Source organism: Miscanthus floridulus, chromosome 1 (genome assembly GCF_019320115.1).
Source record: "Miscanthus floridulus cultivar M001 chromosome 1, ASM1932011v1, whole genome shotgun sequence".
NCBI classification, from domain to species: domain Eukaryota; kingdom Viridiplantae; phylum Streptophyta; class Magnoliopsida; order Poales; family Poaceae; genus Miscanthus; species Miscanthus floridulus.
The window spans coordinates 159,954,279-159,975,812 of NC_089580.1; the positions used below are offsets into that span (position 1 = coordinate 159,954,279).

General features: G+C 48.8%; 1 protein-coding gene across 6 annotated transcripts; it reads left to right on the plus strand.

The window, feature by feature from the left end:
• The first annotated feature begins 4,896 nt into the window (after positions 1-4,896).
• On the plus strand, positions 4,897-19,844 carry LOC136545434 (phospholipid-transporting ATPase 1-like). Of its 6 annotated transcripts, none has more exons than XM_066537458.1 (7): positions 4,902-6,881; positions 8,064-8,370; positions 17,537-18,221; positions 18,297-18,420; positions 18,511-18,730; positions 18,808-19,266; positions 19,346-19,844. In XM_066537458.1, exons 1-7 carry the CDS (start codon positions 5,216-5,218, stop codon positions 19,554-19,556), a joined length of 3,672 nt encoding a protein of 1,223 aa, XP_066393555.1. In that variant the 5' UTR covers positions 4,902-5,215; the 3' UTR covers positions 19,557-19,844. The 6 variants fall into 6 exon arrangements, with proteins under 6 accessions (XP_066393584.1, XP_066393555.1, XP_066393562.1 ...); XM_066537465.1 differs by lacking the exons at positions 4,902-6,881; positions 8,064-8,370 and adding exons at positions 14,589-16,658; positions 16,737-17,046 and having other exon boundaries at positions 19,346-19,839; XM_066537474.1 differs by lacking the exons at positions 4,902-6,881; positions 8,064-8,370 and adding exons at positions 14,592-16,658; positions 16,740-17,046 and having other exon boundaries at positions 19,346-19,839.
• Positions 19,845-21,534: the final 1,690 nt, after the last annotated feature.

Here is a 21,534-nt window from a genome sequence, read left to right on the forward strand (position 1 = left end):
AACTCCTACAAAATATACCTTTGCCTTGAGCTTTTTGTTTTTCTCTTTCTTCATTTCAAGTTTAAGCCCTTGATCATCATCATGCCATCACAATTGTCATGTTATGATCTTTATTAGCTTCTCTACTTGAAGTGTGCTACCTATATCATGATCACTTGATAAACTAGGTTAGCACTTAGAGTTTCATTAATTCACCAAAACCAAACTAGAGCTTTCAACGATGCGTAACGCTCGTCCCACTGGTACGCCCTGGTGTGCGTGCGGAGGCCTTAAAGGAGGCAGGGCCACCTCTGCGTCGTTGTCACTCAAGATATGTGCTCAGTGCTGATTGTCGTACTCCACCTCAAGAATAGGGTAGAACGGGTGCTGCGTGGGTGGGGCCACCCTGTTACAAAATTGATAAAAAAACGTTAGAGTATTCAAATTAACATTATGTAGCATTGTAAAATTTGAACTACTTGTTATGTAATACGAACACAATATGAAAGCATATGTATATATTCAAAGTAACATTAACAGACATATCACACACTTATAACATAAACAACTTCACTAGGAATATAAGCATTTGACAAAACTTCATGAAGTCATCAAAATCAACGTATCACGCACTAGTAAGTACCGACGTTTGTAAACTAGTAGGTATACCCAAAATCTCTAACTAAATAACTAACTATAAACTAATTAATAAATACCTAATCAATCTCTAAACCTAAATTACAAACTATACTAGAACACACAACCTTGAACCTAAAAACTACCTACGTAAATCACAAACAAATTCACTAACCTAACTATCCTAAATCAGTAAGTATCCTAAATTTGACAAACTATCATAAATCAATAACAATCATAAAACCCTAACTATCCTAAATTACTAACTATCATAAATCACTAATTATCCTCGATCACTAATTATCCTAAAATAATAATAATCAAAATAACATGAAATCGAGAGGGAGGTACCTTAGGAGCTGACGGCCTTGACGCGCCGGCGTTCGTGGCGCGGCCGGCGTGGGCGTTGCGCGGCCGGCGCGGGCGTTGCGCGGCGGGACTGGCCGGGCGCGGCGTGGGCGGGCGAGCGCTGCGCGGCTGGAGTGGCCGGGCGCGGCGTGGACAGGCGGGCACGGCGTAGGCGGCCGTGGGAGCTGCGCGGCGGCGGGGCAGAGGCGGCTGGCGGCGGGCGGGCGGGCAGGGCAACGGACGTGTGAGCGGCCTCGCTGTGGGGTTTTATTTGGCGCAGCCGCGCCATGCTTCGTGGCGCGGCACTGCCGCACTAAGATCGGTGGCGCGGCTGGACCTGCCCCGTTAGCGGTCAGCGGACCCGATTACCGCCACGTCAGTCCTGTGCCACGCCACCATGCATGACGCGGCACAGGCATTTGGCCACGTCAGGGCAATAGGCGCGGTCAAAAGTGTTAGTTAAAAAATGGTCATGTTAAATTTAAAATTAGTTTCCAAAAAGTGTTAAATTAAAAAAAAATCGCCTCTGCACAGTCAAGCGTGGGCGCGTGGCGCTTTTCGCCTGCGAGACGCAAGCCGCCATCCCTCCCTGATTCCGGCCTCCGCGCACAAACTCGGCTGGCGCATCAGCGAGCTGAGCTCGTTTATTTTATTTTATTATTATGCCAAATAATAATAATAATAATAATAATAATAATAATAATAATAATAATAATAATAATAATAATAATAATAATAATAATAATAATAATAATAATAATAAAACATCCTGAGGTGCACGCAGCTCGCCGGTGGATATTTTGACGATTGACGCCCGCCCCCGCGGAGCGAGTGATGACTTGCAGCGGAACGGCACACCGTGCGTGAGAGGTGCAGGTACGAACGAAGCCAGGCGTTTTGCACAGTTGTGCACTTGTGCTGGAAGCCTGGAAACAAAACCTCACGGTTCACGGAATCACGGTCCTGCCGTCCAAATCTCAGCTGATCTAGAGGCGCGCGTGATTTACTTGGTCTTAATTTTACACCTCCGAAAGGGTAAAAACACCTAGATATAGTAGGTAAACAAAGAAGGAAACAGGCACCACCAGCAGTAGCCGTCTAGAATGACCCACTCTCTAGAAGCGAGAATACCGGTGAACTAGCCGTATTAGGCCAGTCTCAATGGGGATTTCATGGCCATGTTACCAATGCATCTATATTTTGGAAATAGTGCAGAAGAGTTTCATCCCTATGAAACTCTCTCTACTCCCATGAAATTCTTATCATCTCTCTCTTCATCAATACGGTGCCACATCAGCCTATTTAATGCCCATGAAACTCTAATGAAACTCCATTGAAACTGGCCTTACTCCTACATTGAGAATCATTTAGCCTGCGTGACCTTGGTGCATTTCCCGGTTGACTCTCGAGGGAGAAGAATCTGCACATGTTGTCGTGCTACTATTACTACCACCGGCGTTTCTGCTGACCTAGGCCATGAGCCCATGATTCAGAAGCTTCCATATCAGGCCGGCCTCTAGAAGCCATGGTACGGTGCTATAGGAATGGTCTGTGGACCAAGCGCACCGAAATGTTGGCGCATCCGTTGAACTGAAATGGGTTCAAGTAGTCAAGTCCAAATTATATATCATGACTGTATTTTGTCTCCAACTATAGAATTTGTGTATAATAAATAATATTGTATGTTTCCAACTAGATTTACTACAAAAAGATGTTTCATAATTAGTTTAATGGTACTTATTTATATTATAAATATTAGTATTTTTATAACTTTGATCAAATTTCAAATCATTTAAGTGAGAATTATATTCTTTCATGGACATAGGGAGTACTTGTGTGCTAGAGATGGATGCAATTCATTTACGAGCACCCCAAAACACTTTTTGCTGCGTCCAGTATTGGCGCGGCCTTCGAATCAAATGGAGATTTAACCGCTGGTCTAATTGTTTGAAGGAATGCTTTGTTTAAAAGGGTACGGACATTGAGTAGTTTTGTCCGTTGTCCATGGTGTTTTCTTCTAGTAGTTTTCATATGACAACACCTAGACAGTGTACAAGGACATGGAAGTACACTCTATCCAGTTGGTACATAAATAGTTAAATATTACCACTTTGGTCTTACCACAGGTTTCTGGTGAATGATTCAGGGCCGGTTTGGATTACATCCCGGGCAACTTGCCTTCCGCCAGAAGCTCAGACGCCTGGGGCTGTGATTGCTGTCTGGATGAGCGCATGCCTAGGAGGGTAAGAAGCAAACAGGCGTATCGCCACACTGTTCGGCTTACTCCATATTCAGCTTGTTCGGCTTTTTTTCAGTCGAAACAGTGTTTTTCTCTCACAACAATTCAGCTGGAACAGTGTTTTCCAACCAGTTTCAGCTAAGTTTCAGACCAGCGAATGGGTCCATTGTCAAAAGGGGAACAAGGTCGGTACACGTGGGATAACCCATGCATTATGTAGCACTCACTATGTCCCAAAATAAATGCACATTTTGATAGAGGCAAGATAATTTAGATTGCTTTTTTAGTGAAGTAATATCCAACCTCGATGGCAAGATGTTTTGCATTTTTTAATAGAAATTTTAAGAGTTCTTCCATTTCCTAGTGTGCCTCATGTTGAGGAAATGCTGCTAGGGAAATAATTCCTTATGTTGGCAGCGTGAAGATTCTCTTTTTCCTGTGGTCATGTTCGCTTCTCTTATAATCTGCCTTTTTCAACTTGTTTTTTCAGCCGAAAAAGCGTTTTTCTCTCACAACAAATCAGCCAGAACAGTGTTTTGGTTTGTTTTTTTCAGTGAAGCGAACGGGGCCTATCTTTTGTTATAAAACCTAAGACACTGTCTGGATCTATTAGCTGCTAATAGTTACTAGCTAGATAATATTAGGTAGCTAACTACTAGCTGGTTTTGACCAACTAGTAAGATAGTTTTTAGTTGGCATTCAACTAACAACCAGCTAAACCATTAGCTGGATCCGTTTGGATCCAAAGATACTAATTATTAGCGGTTAACTATTAGCTCCCTAGATCTAGATAGGCCCCAAGTCATTTACATTTGTCTTAAGTCATTTCCTAATTTTGGCCTAAATTTGTAGAAAAAAAATATGCACATTCAATACAAAGTGCACTATCAACATATATTTCATAGTGAATTTAATGACAAGTTTGATATTATAGACGTTCATGGATTTTTTTTGGGAACTTTATTAAAGTTAAAAAAAAGTCAACTTCAGATAAACTAAAACGGCTTACTCCATCTAGTCAAACATACTTATCATATATGATTCTCGACCATCTTCTATATGTAACTTTGCCTAATATATTCTTACAATCCTCTAAATTTATGAGATTTCGCAAGTATTTTTCAATACAAAACTAGGCATATGTTTTGTATGTTTCTACACTAAATGGTTCAACAAGTTGTTGAGGCTTGTGTTTTTTATGGTATAATTAAATCTTAGGGATTTGCTATGTGTAAATCTTATCATAAACAACTTTTTTTTGACAGGGAGAGTACAATTGTGGAACGGAGACGGTAGCGCTGTAGGTAGCGCGTGTTTAGTTCCAATCCAAAATCCTAAAAAGTGCTACAGTACCCATCATATTGAATATTTGCGGCCCGTGCATGGAGCATTAAATGTAGACGAAAAAAAAACTAATTGTACAGTTTGGTCGGAAATTGCGAGACGAACGTTTTAAGCCTAATTAGTTCATGTTTGAACACTATTTGCCAAATAAAAACGAAAGTGCTACGGTAGCCAAATTTCCAACGCTATTTGAAATGCCGTGAACCGCGTCCACGCGCAGCCAGGGCAGGCGCAAAATCAAACGCTGACGCATTCCGGTCAATTCGTTACGCCCGCCAGCCATCCACTGACTTCTTCTTGGATTTCTTTTACCTTCCGCATCCCTAGTATCGCACACCTCTGATCTGACCTCTGCCTCTCCCTGCACCACAACTCCACAGGACATCCACGTGCCGTGGTTCTCCACACCCTGAGCTCTCCTCTCCCGCTCCCGCAAGCAACAGCCAACAGAGCATCGCGCTAAAGCTCTTCCCCTTCGAACTCCCCGCCAATCCCCTGCAAACGACCAAGCGACCACTCCAAATACTTGGCCACGTCTCTTGTAAACTCCAGCCAGGACAAAATCAAGTGATGATCCCTTCTTGTTCCACAACCTCGCTGATTCCAATCTTATCTGCGCGCCGCGCTGCTTAGTTGGCGGCAGCGAGTACGAAGCAAGAGCGCACCAGCATGCGACCGGAACGGCCATTGCCGCCGCTGCCGCCGTCACAACAGACGGAGGAAGCGGCGGGAGCACCAGGAATGGACGTGCCCACCAGGCTGCCAGACCCGGTGCCGTCGCCGATACTGAGGCACTCGTCCGCCAACTCGGTGAGGCGGTCGCGGTCGCTGCGGTCCCTCATGGCCGACTCGCCGTCCGTCACCTTCGCAACCAATAACCTCAGGTCGGGCTCCAAGGCCGAGTCCACCGCGTCGTCGCTCGAGAGCTTCCGGTTCCACCGCGACGAGTCCGCGTCGGGGACCCCCGCCGGGCTCGGGCGGGTGTCCACCAGGCGGTCCGCGTCCGAGCGCGCCGGCTCCCAGCGCGACCTCCGCGACGAGGACGCGCGGTTCGTGTACATCAACGACGCGGAGCGCACGAACGCGCCGCCGGCCGGACTCCCCGACAACTCGATCCACACCACCAAGTACACCATTCTGACCTTCCTCCCGCGGAACCTCTACGAGCAGTTCCACCGCGTGGCCTACCTCTACTTCCTCGTCCTGGTGGCGCTGAACATGGTGCCGCAGCTCGGCGTGCTCACGCCGGCCGCGTCCGTGCTCCCGCTGGCGTTCGTGCTCGGCGTGACGGCGGTGAAGGACGCGTACGAGGACTGGAGGCGGCACCGGTCCGACAAGAACGAGAACAACCGCACCGCGTCGGTGCTGGTGGGCGGCGTGTTCGTGCCCAAGCGCTGGAAGGAGGTGCAGGTGGGGGAGGTGCTGCGCGTGGTGGCCAACGAGACGCTGCCGTGCGACATGGTGCTGCTGTCGACGAGCGACCCCACCGGCGTCGCCTACGTACAGACCATCAACCTGGACGGCGAGTCCAACCTCAAGACTCGGTACGCCAAGCAAGAGACGATGCCCACGCCGGCCGAGGCGCTCGCGGGGGTCATCAAGTGCGAGAGGCCCAACCGCAACATCTACGGCTTCCTCGCCACGGTCGACCTCGACGGCCGCCGCGCCGTCTCGCTTGGCCCCTCCAACATCGTGCTCCGCGGGTGCGAGCTCAAGAACACGGCCTGGGCCATCGGCGTGGCCATCTACACCGGCCGGGACACCAAGGTGATGCTCAACAGCTCCGGGGCGCCGTCCAAGCGCAGCCGCCTGGAGACGCACATGAACCGCGAGACCATCATGCTCGCCGTCGTCCTGTTCCTCCTTTGCGCCATCGTGTCGCTCCTCGCTGGCATCTGGCTCGGCGACCACGGTGACGAGCTCGGGGTGATCCCCTTCTTCCGCAAGAGGGATTTCTCCGTCAAGGACGACCCGGACGCCACGTACAACTGGTACGGGATGGGCGCCGAGGTGGCCTTCACCTTCATGAAGTCGGTGATCACCTTCCAGGTGATGATACCCATCGCGCTGTACATCTCCATGGAGATCGTCAGGGTCGGGCAGGCTTTCTTCATGGTGCAGGACAAGAACATGTTCGACGACAAGCGGCAGGCCAAGTTCCAGTGCCGCGCGCTCAACATCAACGAGGACCTGGGGCAGATCAAGTACGTGTTCTCCGACAAGACCGGCACGCTCACCGAGAACCGGATGGAGTTCCGGTGCGCCAGCGTGCACGGCGCCGACTTCGGCGACACTGCCGGCGGCGGCGACGCCGACGACGGGCATTCTGTGACCGGTAAGCAGCATTCAGTTATTTGGTTCAGTTTTTTTTTTTTTTTTTGGCCTCATTATTTGGTTCAGTTGAACAAATATTCTCATTCATTCAGTCTGGTTGACTAGTCACCGAGGTCGGCGGTTTTAGCATTGTTAAACATAATTTTATTTTTTTATATAAAAAAACACTCTGTTTCGCTGACACTTGTATGTTGCAATGCTAAAATTGTCACCATGCTCCATTCCCAGCGCACGGGCTTGGAAATCCGATAGAATGAGGGTTCTGATAACGCTGACCAACAAATTGTCTTTTATAACTACCGGCGGCATTTGGACCAACTAGAGATTGTGAAATGCGGCTTCTAGCTTATTCAAATTCAAACAGGCCGATAGCTTTTAATAATCTCTATCCAGTCCAGGTTGTGACAATTTCACAAGTCATCTCCCTCTAGCTTTCGTCAGCTTTTTACGATCCACAATCTTGAACCAGTTTTTCGCAATCTGTAACCTATATATACGCAGCTTTAATCATGCTACACTGTTCACCGTAATCGATACTGTCACTGTTTGAATAAGCCTTCGATTGCACTTTTCGACCCACACGGGCAAAAGCCTCTCCCTGGCCCCTGCAGTGACAAAGGCAAATGCATACGAAGCTGAGATTTCTGAAGCTTTTGTCACTTCTTTTAATCACAGGGAGTGGATTGAAAAGGCCATGCGGTTGCTGCAGCTTTTGTTGTCATGCATTTGACCGTCCGTCCTTGATCAATGATCATCCCTTCCCTTGCAACGCCAATGATCACACGGTCCAACCACGATCGCTAATTGCCCTAGCTGACATCCCTATCTGATAGGAATTACCAAACCTTCCAACTAATCCAACACATATCTATCTAATCTATCATACTCCGATGTCTCGATAAGTCGATAGTGATGAATCGTCATCTTTCGATTAGTTTCCTGGACTTAGAGCCTGACACGGTCGACAGAGCAATTACCCGGCCTAATGAGTGCGTCAGGCTGCTTAAGCAGTACTCTTTGCTGTCGCCTGTCAACCATGTCATGATTCATGAGATTCATTTTTTAAAAATCATGTTTCGACAGAAACAACAGCAATGCAAACATTTCTCAGTTTCAGCAAATGTGCAGTGCCAAAATTTCTGAACCTGAGATTTTTTCTGTGTTGCGCTTGCGCCTTGATCAGGGGAGGACGGCGTTGTGCTGCGGCCGAAGACGGCCGTGAAGACGGACCCCAAGCTGGTGGCGCTGCTCAAGTACGGGGCCGGCGCGAACGCCGACCGCGCCCGCGACTTCTTCCTGACGCTGGCGACGTGCAACACCATCGTGCCGATCGCGGTCGACGCCGCCGCGGCGGGTGCGAGGCTGCTGGAGTACCAGGGCGAGTCCCCCGACGAGCAGGCGCTGGTGTACGCCGCCGCGGCGTACGGGTACACGCTCGTGGAGCGCACCTCCGGGCACATCATCGTCGACGTCTTCGGCTCCAGGCAAAGGTACGTGCCGTTCTTGCTTCAGTTGGCTGCTATTACATTGCTGTTCTGTTTTGGTGAATTGTTTGTTTGCTTGTTGCTTGCTTTCGAGTTGATCGCGTTGCCGTTCTGCTGGTGATTGCACCTTTAGTTTCTCTTTGTCCAGTTCTATGTTGTTCTGGATAACAAGGCTAAGACTCGTCGTAGCGCATAATAGGGCGGCGCGATGGGGTTGATCATTGGTAGCAACACGTAGGCAGGTGTCGGGATTGATGGCGTCGCATAGGACAAGGGGGAAACAAAAATACGAGGAATATGTTTCTCCCCCCAATGGTGTCACCAAAACTCGGGCCCGTCCGGCCTGATACGTAGTACGTTTCTACTGCATTTGTGATGATCAGCGATAGGAGACCTATGCATGCGCATGGATTCTACGCTGATTAGCCTCGTCAGGGTTTTGCACACCGGCAGATCGAGAGTGACTGACCAATGAAAATCGTCGCCCCAGTTCGCTGGTCTGCCGTGCACAGACCACCGGGGGGCACCACGTTTTTCAGGGCAGGGGCACTGTACTTTGACGCTGAACATCTTTTTAGCATGGCGACACGCAAAATCAGTGTTATTATTCTGTCTGTGGAGCAGTTGCTGGTTGGTAGTAGCAAATTGGCTTTGCGGTGGCTCAAAGCCGCCGGCCATCACGGAACGAGAATTTGGTTGGCCCCTAGGGCTTTTTTCTAGGGAACGACCAGGCGGCTTAGTTAGTTATACGAGTACTACAGCCAAAACCGTCGGCTTCCATCAGGCATGAGGCATCACATCGGCAGAGAGAATAGACGATTCAGACTAGCGACCTTTAGCTTTATTTTAGCCTCTAACGCCAGCCAAGTCTGAAAGTGACGAGGATTATATATTTATTCTTCAGTATCCGGGCCCAGCTGTTACTTGCTCCTACGGAGTACAATTCAATTCAGAAATCAGAAGCCTGCAGCTAGTAGCCTATTGACGCTGCGGGCATGCATAGTTTTGGTTTGCATGTACCACACGTAGTTGCAATTCCAGGTATCAGATCAGCACCTCGGCACGTTTAGGTGAGCGAGAACGGTGCGCTGGATTTGACAGGTTGACGACCCCTTAGCTAGCACGCACGCAGGCCACGCCTTCAGCAATCAATTCCGATAGAAAAAAGAAACTAAACGATGGAATGATCACCGAAATCTTTCGACCCCATCTAGAAGTGCATTTCCGATAGAGAAAACTAGACGATGAAATGATCACGAAATCTATCAAGTTTCAACCCCATCTACAAGTGCATCACCATCCTCTCAATTAATGGACATGTGCGAGGAGCGAAGACTAAAAGGAGTGGAGGCCATCAACGTATCCAGTCCCAGATTGGCTCGCGAAGCTTCTACTGGCTTACATGCGGAGCCCAGGCGCGCCAAAGCACACGGGATGCGTGTGCCATTCACATGTGCGCGTGCGGTACTATTCGCGTGGCTTATAAGCCGTACTTTTTTAGTTTGCTTCCACGATTATCATATCACGGCCGCGCGCAGCCCGTCATCATCGGCTGATGGCGCCCTATTGGATGATACTACAGTACATCACGTAACAAATCTGAAAAATATAGGAGCTCCCAAGTTCTGAACAAGTCAAACCCGGCCCGGCGACGGGACCACGGGCCATGGCAACAACGCCACCAGCACGGCCTTTTCGGGTGGCGCGGCCAGGATTTGACTGTTCGGTGCGGTGCGGGTGCGGGCGGCCGATGGGAACCAGACGGCCGGGATGCTCCCGTGCTCCACAAGCCATATCCGCGCCCCCACTGCCGGCCGCGCCCCGCACCCCGAACACGAACAGGCCCCAGACCAGACGGACGGCGCCCACGAGTCACGACTCGCGACCGCGAGGTTTCAAAAAATTCCCCGTCCTGGCCAGATGTCTAGGACCTGTCACCTGTTGCCAACCAAGCTGTGGCCTGGACGCTGGCTGCCCCGCGCGCGACACGGACACGGACACTGACGCGCACGGCCGCGGCCGGCGGCCCCCCTCTGACTGCGTCACCCGGCCGCCGGGCGCCAGATGTCGCGCGCGCTCCACCACTCACCGCGCTACGGGACCCTCCTGCTGCCGTGCTGCGTGCGTGGCCGGCGGGCCGGCCGCCGGCGTGATGGACCAAGACTTTTGGTAGCATCGTGCGCTAACTGTGCCGTCCGCTCGGTCGATCGGTGTTGGCGTGCCGTGTAGGACGGAGCGAGGCTCCGGCGAGACTAGGCAAGTTTACCGTGCTTGCCATGCATGGTTCACCCGACGTTGATTAGTCTTCACTTCCACCCGTGGCGTGTCAACTGCAGTGGATTCACAGGAGAGAATTTACAAGGTCAAGCCATTGACCGCGTTGCGAGGCCATGGCCGCAGCGTAACCCTGCAACAACCTACTAGTGGTGCACTACTCCTACAAGTCTGTCTTCTCAGTTCTGATAGCACGTGGACGCCTAAGGACTCGTTTAGATTGCGAAAAAATTTCAAACCGATGAATAGTACCACTTTCGTCTTATTTGACAAATATTGTCCAATCGTGGACCAACTAGGCTCAAAAGATTCATCTCGTGATTTCCAACTAAACTGTGTAATTAGTTATTTTTTTTACCTACACTTAATACTCCATGCAAGCAGCTAAAAATTGATGTGATGGAGAGAAAGTAAAAAAACTTAGAATTTGGGTGGCATCTAAACAAGGCTAACTTTGTTCCAGCGCCCTGGTTCGTTAAGGAGTCCAGGCTTCCCGTTTTCCTTTTAGCAGCAGGTTTGACTTGGTTTAGATTAATTAGTGTTACAGCCACCACCGCATGATTCCAAGAGATCCTTTCCTTGATCACATCTTCATCATAGGGTTGTCTTTTTCCACTCTACTATTGTTTTTAGCTGGTCAATTCTGGACAACTCACCACGCGGATCGGAGAGATACTCCGCAGATGGACTTTCCTCTCGTCAAACATGCATGAACTTCATTCACAAGAAACCCAAAGACGCACTTAATAACGAAAAGAAAAACACCCAACAAACAAACAAACTGGGAGTATTCTCCAATGTAGCGATCAACGTTGGTTAGTAGACGAGAGGATATATACTCACTCCGTCCCAAAATTAATTAGGCTGTTCGGTTGGCCTGAAAAAAATAAGTCAAAATATTGTTCCGGCTGAATTGTTGTGAAAAAAAAATATTATTCTAACTAGAAGATACTGTTCATGTAAACAGTGCCCGCGTGAGTGGGATGGCCAGCACCAGCCCAGCCCTGCCAGCCAGCCGAACAGGCGGAACGTCGTTCTAGCAATGGGCATGAATACCAACGAGTAAGAGAAAAGACCAGAATACTCCTACTCTATCCTGCTCTCCTCCCCGTCCCCATCTCGATGTAGGTCGCCGACACGCCTGTCGTGCCCAGAGCCCAAGCCCTACGCCTCCCGCCGGTGGAGGAGAAGAGGAGGGGGCGCCGCCCTGTCCCGTCCTGCCGTCCGCCTCAACGCCGGCTACCACCTCCTTGACGATGGTCGTCCCCACGCTGGCAGATCCGCTTCCGCCTTGACGCCGACAGTTGTTCCGCCTCAGCGCGCCTCCGCCTCACCTCGATGACGACGGCCCAGCAGCACGCGGCCAGCTGGGCATGGATCTCGGCGACCGACCAGGCATGGATCTCGCGCGACGGCTGGGTGTGGATCTCAACCATGGCCGCGACTGGATCTCAGCAGGGCAGTGGATGAGGAAGAAGGAAGGGAGTAGGGCCCGCTCGGGATGCGCATCGACGCTGGCCTGCTCGGGAGGCGCCGCCGGATTCGCCTCGGCTTCAGGCCGCTCCACCTCCACATCGGTCGATCCGCTTGGGGAACCACCGCTGCACCTCCACGTTGGTATGTTTCGTTTGGATGCGAACGAAGGTGAGAAACAAAAGCAGTAGGCCTACAGCCTTGTCCAGGTGGGACCAGGGTCTAAAACGGCAATTTTTGTGGGACAATGGACGAGAGCTTGAACCACAATTTTTCTGGGACAGCGGGAGTATATTTTAACAAACATGGAATTTTCCTCACGCCAAACCTGCTGCTATCGTACAAGCCTGTTTGTTAGTACAATATATGGAGTACGAGTACTCTAATGTCTGCCGTTTTCCTGGAAATCTTCAGAGGAAGAAAGGAAAGAAATGGCACATTATTTTGTCCTCTCCTACTAGCTCAATCCATCGTCGTACAAGCAAGCTCTGATTCATCGTCCTATATGCATGCATAATAAATCCACGGATAGTATAGATAAAAAAAAATCCAATCATAAAACTCTCGTTGCAGAGCAGAGATGGATTTTTTTATCAAATCTATACTGCTGTAGGATATGGCGTGGTCAGTTCGTAGTGGGGTTCGGTCGGTCGTCCACCCAACCGTCCAAAACTCTGAAGTTGAGGACGATGCCTACAGTGCCACATCTCTTCACGAATTCAAGTCCGCACAGTGCACGTTCATTTTATGGCAAGTACGTACACCTACCTACTGTGACTAATTGATATATATACTGTGCTCCGTATCTATCAGTTGCCGACCCATTCCTTCATCCTGACCCAACACACCAGTATCCTCCAATCCAAGTTTCACGAAATCTGCATCGATCGATCGCGATGGCTCGAATTTTTTTTTACGTATTTCTCTGCCACACACACACCAGTAGTCATCAGTCATCACCGGACCACTCAAAGCACAAGTTTCCTTTTTAGGCCATGTTTAGTTCCAAAAACTTTTCCTAAAAAATGATATAGTAGCTCTCACATCGAATCTTGCGATACGTGCACGGAGCATTAAATGTGGACGAAAAAAACTAATTGCACAGTTTGGTTGGAAATCGCGAGACGAACATTTTGAGCCTAATTAGTCCATGATTAAATACTAATTGCCAAATAAAAACAAAATGCTACAGTAACCAAATTTCTAAATTTCACCCAACTAAACACACCCTTATCAAAGGTGCCAAGAAAACGTCAGGCACTGCTGCCAGCCAGCCTGCCACGCTCTGATCCGGTCATGGTTAGTACGTATTCCCTCCGTTACAAATTATTGATTATTTTTTGGTTCTTTATGTATCAAGACATATTATTTATTTAGATGCATAGCAAAATAAATATATCAAAATAGTCAAAATAATTTATAATTTAGAACGATACTCCGGAAAGTCAAAACATTTCACCAATACCACACTGTCATCTCAGTCATCCATCAGCTGGAATTGTTTTTTCAGAAACCAATAGAACCATGCAAGCTCTGCCAAGAGCTTGCACGTTTTCTATATCATGCATGGCCCGTGGCATCGGTCATGCGACTTGGACAGGGCGTCGAAGGTCCAGTCTAGTGGCGCAAGCACGGTCTTCATGCATGCATGATCCGGCCGGTACTAGAAGCGGACGAGGGATGGGGATGACCCGCCACGAAGTTTCGTCCAGTTCGCTAGGCATATAAGTCGTATTTTTTAGTTAATAAATAGTATTTTTTCTCACAACAAATCAGTTAATAATACTTTTAATTATGACTTATCAGCGAAGCGAACAAGATATTTATAGTGCGCTAATGGACGTAGTTTATGCGCGGAAAAAGTCCCTTTCAGTCAAGCCTTACTAGTAGTTAGAGGGAAGGCGGCTTGATGTCAACTGCTCCCTGCCCAAGCCGCTTGTCCGCAAGTTGACCCCGACCCGGCGGCTTAATGGAAGATTTGTGCGTGGCTTATCGTGTGGATTAGGAGCAGCTCGTTGACAAGATTCTCTACTGATAGAATAATGGGGCCCGGATATTATACACGTCAACTTGTTTTAGCGTGATCGCAACTCGCAAGCCTAGCTGGCCGTGATTTCGAATCGAATTCAAAATGGTGGAAAAAGAAGTACCTACGTGCGTGCGGGCACGGCAAAAGTCAGCAAGTCAGAGATCCTATTTTCGTAGTACAAGTACAATACAACCTTGTGTGATTGCCGTGCAAGTAATGCAATTCTGTCATTCTTTCCTTTTCTTTTTTTTTTCCTTAGAACGGTTTATGATTAAGACGTGGAGCTGTTTAAAGCATGATGACAGATGACCCCAGCTAATATCACATGGCAGGGTAATTCATTCATAGTAAATGATAGTACAATGCGTGACAAAGTGAGTAATTTTTCTACTCCTCTGTTCCAAATTATAAGTCGTTTTGATTTTTTTGGTTTATCCATTTTGTTATGTATCTAGACGTATTATTATATCTAGATGCATAGTAAAATAGATGTACAAAAAAAAAATCAAAGCATCTTATAATTTAGAACGGAGGGAGTATATAAGAACATCCAATGAAAAAAGAAAAACATTGGCTAACACTTTGCTCCACTGATTAAGATGTTTATATCTAAAAGCATATATCCTATTTGCCGCGCACTATATAATCATCAATTCATCATATGGCCTATAATAAATTTAATAAAAGTCTATGCCAGATTTTAAACGCCATGGCCAAAACCATTTCCAACGATCCACTTCTCCCTTTCTTTCCGTCTGCGCTTCGCTTCCTCCTCCCCGGCCTGCGGAAGCCGGAGTAACGGCGCCCTGGTGAAAATCCAATCTTTACACCCTAGTTACTACCAGGCGTCCGCCTCGGCCAACCACCGGCGCCTCCTCCTCCACGCTTGCTTTTACCTGCCAAAACCCAACTCGTCTTCCGCCAGACTCTGCTCGTTGCCCGTTTCCCTCCCTCCCCTGTTCCGCTCCCCTGCTCGCTCAGGCCCGAACAAGGCGACCGTCGCCCGACCCCGACCCGCCGCTCCAAAACCCGACCTTCACGCGCGCGCCGGGAGCGGCATGCCCGGGAACGCGGGAGCTGGGACTCCGCGGCGGCTCCCGCTCGTCTGACGCCGCGCCCGGTCAGCAGCGCCTACGCCTCACCTCGCGCTCGCCCGCCATGGCCGAGGACCACGGGTCGTCGCGGCACATGTCGGCGTCGCAGAAGGAGCTGGGCGACGAGGACGCCCGCGTGGTGCGCGTGGGCGACTCCGCGCGCACCAACGAGCGCCTCGACCTCGCGGGCAACGCCGTGCGCACCGCCAAGTACTCGCCTCTCACCTTCCTGCCGCGGAACCTCTTCGAGCAGTTCCACCGCCTCGCCTACGTCTACTTCCTCGCCATCGCCGTGCTCAACCAGCTGCCCCAGCTCGCCGTATTCGGCCGGGGCGCCTCCGTCATGCCGCTCGCCTTCGTCCTCCTCGTCACCGCCGTCAAGGACGCGTACGAGGACTGGCGACGCCACCGCTCCGACCGCGCCGAGAACGGACGCCTCGCCGCGGTCCTCTCCCCCGGGGGCGGTGGCGCCCAGTTCGTCCCGACCGAGTGGAAGCACGTCCGAGTCGGCGACGTCGTGCGCGTCGTGTCCGACGAGTCGCTCCCGGCGGACATGGTCCTCCTCGCCACCAGCGAACCCACCGGCGTCGCCTACGTGCAGACGCTAAACCTTGACGGTGAGTCCAACCTCAAGACGCGCTACGCCAAGCAAGAGACGCTGTCCACGCCGCCCGAGCGCCTCGCCGGGGCCGTCATCCGCAGCGAGCGCCCTAACCGCAACATCTACGGCTTCCAGGCCAACCTCGAGCTCGAAGGGGAGACCCGCCGGATACCGCTCGGCCCGTCCAACATCGTGCTGCGCGGCTGCGAGCTCAAGAACACGGCCTGGGCAGTCGGCGTGGTGGTGTACGCGGGGCGGGAGACCAAGGCCATGCTCAACAACGCCGGCGCGCCCAAGAAGCGCAGCCGCCTGGAGACGCACATGAACCGCGAGACGCTTTTCCTCTCTGCCATCCTCGTCGTGCTCTGCTCCATCGTCGCCGCGCTCTCCGGCGTCTGGCTGCACACCCACGAGGAGGGGCTCGAGCTCGCGCAGTTCTTTCACAAGAAGGACTACCTGCGCCGCGACAAGGACAATGACTACCGGAACTACAATTACTACGGCATCGCGGCCCAAATCGTGTTCATCTACCTCATGGCGGTCATCGTGTTCCAGATCATGATACCCATCTCGCTCTACATCTCCATGGAGCTCGTCAGGCTGGGGCAGGCCTACTTCATGATCCGAGACACGAGGCTGTACGACGAGTCCTCCAATTCGAGGTTCCAGTGCCGGGCTCTCAACATCAACGAGGACCTAGGCCAGATTAAGTGCATATTCTCCGATAAGACCGGCACGCTCACGCAGAATAAGATGGAGTTCCGGTGCGCAAGCGTTGACGGTATCGATTACAGTGACATCGCACGGCAGCGGCCTCCTGGTAGTATGGCATCTCCCTTATCCCATCAATTCTTTTGATTAGGAGAGCCATCGTTGGCAATTGATTACTTTTGATTCATAGCAGAGGGTGATCGGATTTGGGCGCCAAAAATATCGGTGAACACCGATCCGGAGCTGGTGAAGTTGATCAGGGATGGGGCTGATACCGAGCAAGGGACGCAGACTCGAGAGTTCTTTGTCGCCCTGGCAACGTGCAACACCATTGTTCCCATGATCGCTGATGGTCCGGACCCTAAGAAGAAGGTGATTGATTACCAAGGCGAGTCACCAGATGAGCAGGCATTGGTCTCTGCCGCCGCTGCATATGGCTTTGTGCTAGTCGAACGAACATCGGGCCACATTGTTATCGACGTCCTTGGTGAGAAGCTGAGGTATTTGACTGAAACATTCTTCTTGCGATAGATAATGTAGGCACTGATTGACACTTTTCTGTGGGGTGCGATTCACAGATTAACAGCATTAGAAATAGGGACACCGGGAAGTGGAGATTTCATTGCTCCCGGCTACGATTGGTTTCTGTCTTTTAGTAGGTCACAAACTTTTGTTGTTTGTGGCCGTTGCTTGCATCTTGTTTTGGGGGCCTGTAGTGCAGACTGCAGACAATTGGTGGTGTCTTTGGTTCTGGAACAGACGGAAAACTGTTTCAACTACTACTTGAATTAGCATTGTACCCTGAATGACTCCTGTTTGTCTTGCAATGCATGGATGATGGATTTGCCTACTGCCTTTGTACATGTATAAGACTAGTCCTTGTTACCATTTTTTTCAATTTCACCTTAGCATTTTTTTGTGTCTCCGGCCTTTCGTATTTCCTACAATATTTGCTTAATTAATTACCTTTTTACTGGACTTGATTTGCAGATATGATGTCCTTGGTCTTCACGAGTTTGACAGTGATCGCAAGAGGATGTCTGTTATAATTGGCTGCCCTGATAAGTCTGTCAAGCTGTTTGTAAAAGGCGCAGATAGTTCGATGTTTGGAGTCATTGACAAAACTGTGAATTCAGATGTTGTCCAATCAACAGAGAAGCATCTCCATTCATATTCGTCATTAGGTCTGCGAACACTTGTCATTGGTATGCGGGAACTTAGCCAAGAAGAGTTTCAGGAGTGGCAAATGGCTTATGAAAAGGCTAGCACCGCACTACTAGGAAGAGGAAACCAACTCCGCAATGTGGCTGCCAACATCGAGACGAACTTGCGTCTATTAGGTGCCACTGGAATTGATGACAAGCTGCAGGATGGAGTACCTGAAGCAATTGAGAAACTAAGGGAAGCAGGGATTAAGGTTTGGGTGTTAACAGGCGACAAGCAAGAAACTGCCATCTCCATCGGCTATTCCTGCAAGCTTTTGACAAGGGACATGACACAGATTGTAATTAACAGTCGCTCAAGAGACTCATGCAGGAAGAGTCTAGAAGATGCAATCGCCATGGTTAACAAATACCAATCATTCTCGACAGACCCCCAACTTAGGGTGCCCCTTGCTTTGATTATTGATGGTAATAGCCTTGTCTACATTTTCGATATGGATTGGGACGAGAAGGTATACTATCATACTAAAATCTTACCAACTGAGTAAATTCTATTGTCAGCAACTCATGAATTTTCAACTTTTCAGCTTTTTGAAATCGCTATAGCTTGCGACGTCGTCCTATGCTGTCGTGTAGCTCCACTTCAGAAGGCTGGTATTGTTGATCTCATAAAGAAGCGAACAAGTGACATGACTCTAGCTATTGGAGATGGTACGCCTTCTTTAGTTATATTCTAGTTCAGAACTTCATCTATGTTTTTTTTTTCGCGAGTAAAAAATCTGAAAAGATGCACATTTTCAGGTGCAAATGATGTATCCATGATTCAAATGGCTGACGTTGGCATTGGCATCAGTGGGCAAGAGGGAAGGCAAGCTGTAATGGCCTCAGATTTTGCCATGGGGCAATTCAGATTTTTGGTTCCTCTATTGTTGGTTCATGGCCATTGGAACTACCAGAGGATGGCCTACATGATCCTATATAACTTCTACAGAAATGCTACTTTTGTCTTTGTGCTATTCTGGTAAGCACGTTACCATACTTACTACTACTTGGTTCAGTCTGCATAAGGAACACATATTAATTCCTTAACCATTTCAGGTATGTACTTTACACTGGTTTCACCCTGACAACAGCAATAACTGAGTGGAGCAGCGTGCTATACTCCGTGATATATACTGCTGTCCCTACTATTGTTGTTGCCATTCTCGATAAGGATCTCAGCCGCCGGACATTGCTGAAGTATCCCCAACTCTATGGCCCAGGGCAGCGTGAGGAGAATTACAACCTGAGGCTATTCATATTCATCATGATAGACTCCGTCTGGCAGAGCCTTGCATGTTTCTTCATCCCTTACCTTGCATACAGGAAGAGTGTAATTGACAGTTCCAGCCTCGGAGACCTATGGACACTATCTGTGGTTATTCTTGTTAACATTCACCTGGCAATGGATGTCATCAGATGGAACTGGATTACACATGTGGCAATATGGGGTAGCATTGCTGCGACATGGATTTGCGTCATGATCATAGATTCTATACCAATCATGCCTGGTTTCTGGTAAGCACGCATTCTATCTGTTTTCTACACTCATATGGAAAGTATGTTCACAGTTACTGAATCGGTAATTGTATGACAGGGCAATCTATAAGGTGATGGGAACTGGGTTGTTCTGGGCACTGCTGCTTGCGGTAACCGTTGTTGGGATGATTCCTCATTTTGCCGCAAAGGCCTTCAGTGAGTATTTCATCCCCAGTGACATCCAGATTGCAAGAGAAATGGAGAAGTCGCAAGATTTCCATGATGTAACTCATCCAGAAGTTCAAATGAGTACAGTGAGTAGAGCTTAGTGTAGGGGGTTACACAGTGATCTTTTGTTCATTCGAGTAGGTTAGCTCTACACCTTTCTTTGGTTCTTTTTGTTGTGTATAAGCAATTCTTTCAGCAGTGGGCAAGCTTTCTTGATGCTTGCTCCCTCGCCAACTATCCAAAGGATAGGTCCCTTGTACCATTCCACCAGCCAAATTTTGTTGATTTACATGAAAGGAGATCGTACAGGAGTTAATTGTACAAAATAGAAACTGATCGACATGTCTTATGATGGTGTACAGTTCAGTCACTAGAGTCGATTGTACAGATTCAGAAATCGCACAAGCTATGTTGCAGCCTTATCTAGTTTCAGACTTTCAGGCAGCGTTTATCGACTCCAGTAAAAGTTTCAGACCAGCGAACGGGGCCTAAGTCGAGTTGTGAGCTACTTGTTCCACGCCAGATAAAGTTGACAACCTGTTTTTAGGTGAAGCTTCAAAAGGTGGTAAAGCTTCAAAAAGTGTGTTGACGCGAAGATCTGTCACACACCAGTTAGGACTAGATCGACCGGGTCGCTACGGACCGAAAGAATGCACTTGATAACTATCACACTTACGTGGTGAAGAACAGAACCAATCACTTACGTAACGAAGAATGGCTAGTTTACGAGCAAACTAGCAAAGAAAACGGTGAAGCTCTCATCCGGGAGGGATCCAGTCAGGGCAAGGACATCGTCGGATTGCCCTAGGTCAGCCCGCAAGCTAGGACGCCATCCTTGCTAGTCGGATCGAGGTATGAACAATGGCATGAGATTGGGAAAAATGATTTTTAATATATAATAATTGTAAAATATCGATCGGATGTTGGATGTCTCAATCAGCATGTACCGCTTATTTTATAAAGAGTAGGAGCTGTCTTATCATGTTGGAAAACCGATATGGTACTATTCTTATGTCGCTCTATAGAGTTTTTCGTATTTGGGTCAAACTATTGTGGGTCAATTCTGAAAGTGACTTGGACCCAATTTAGTCATCAACACAACCCAGAAGGTCTTTCAACAGCTCCTGATGTTCATTAAAATCTTATCCACTCCATACAAGAGAACAACGTAGACATTGAGGGCCCTAAACTAAGCTATGGAGGTCCACGCCTCCACCTCTACCAGAGGAGCATAGCGAGACACAAGACATCAACCAATTCATCGCTCATATCATGCTCCATTGCCAAAACCTCTACCTAATGTTCAACCTGAGTCAACACTATAGCCCAACAGTGCAGAGGAAGCCACTACATCAACCCATATTAATACAAGCGATAGCCAACATAAAAGTAACAGATTGGCCAAAAAGGCTAAGAAAACCTTAGGAAAAAAATACAATTCAATTAGCACAAAAAGTGTTAGCTAAGAAGTTAGGTTAACTTTAATTCCACCACCGGCTATAGTTTCTAAGGAAGATATTTTCGGCTAGCTTGTATGATATTTTGAATGACCATTGCCAAAGCATAGGTAATGGGTCTACCCTAGGGAGGCGCAAGGATTGTTTATGGACCAAGGAGGGCCGGTGCATGAGAGAGACAGCGAGAGAAGGTGCAAGAAAGAAGGGGGCGGCAGCCTGGAAGGAGAGGAGAAACCAAAGAAAATTAATCCCTAAATATTTCTTTCCTTTACAATAAAAGGCCTATTCTATAGCGAAAACAATCAGCTATCATACTAGACCAATGAAACACAACTTCTTGTTGTCGTAATAATCATTTCATCATGTGTTAATTTAAACCATGCCATTATAAATAGTTTGGAGATCTGCTATTATAAAACTCGATCCGCGGCGGGTATTTCATTAAGAAGAAGATCTTCTCACGCAGATTGAGAAAATCCCCGAACCCCAGCCCCACCCATATACAGCGGCACCGCATCCCCGTGAGACGGGACTGCCACAGGCCTGTACTTTAGCGTGGGACAGACGAGGAGATTTTTGTACCCTCAGGCCTGAAATTCGCCCCCGAGGGGGATCGAACTCA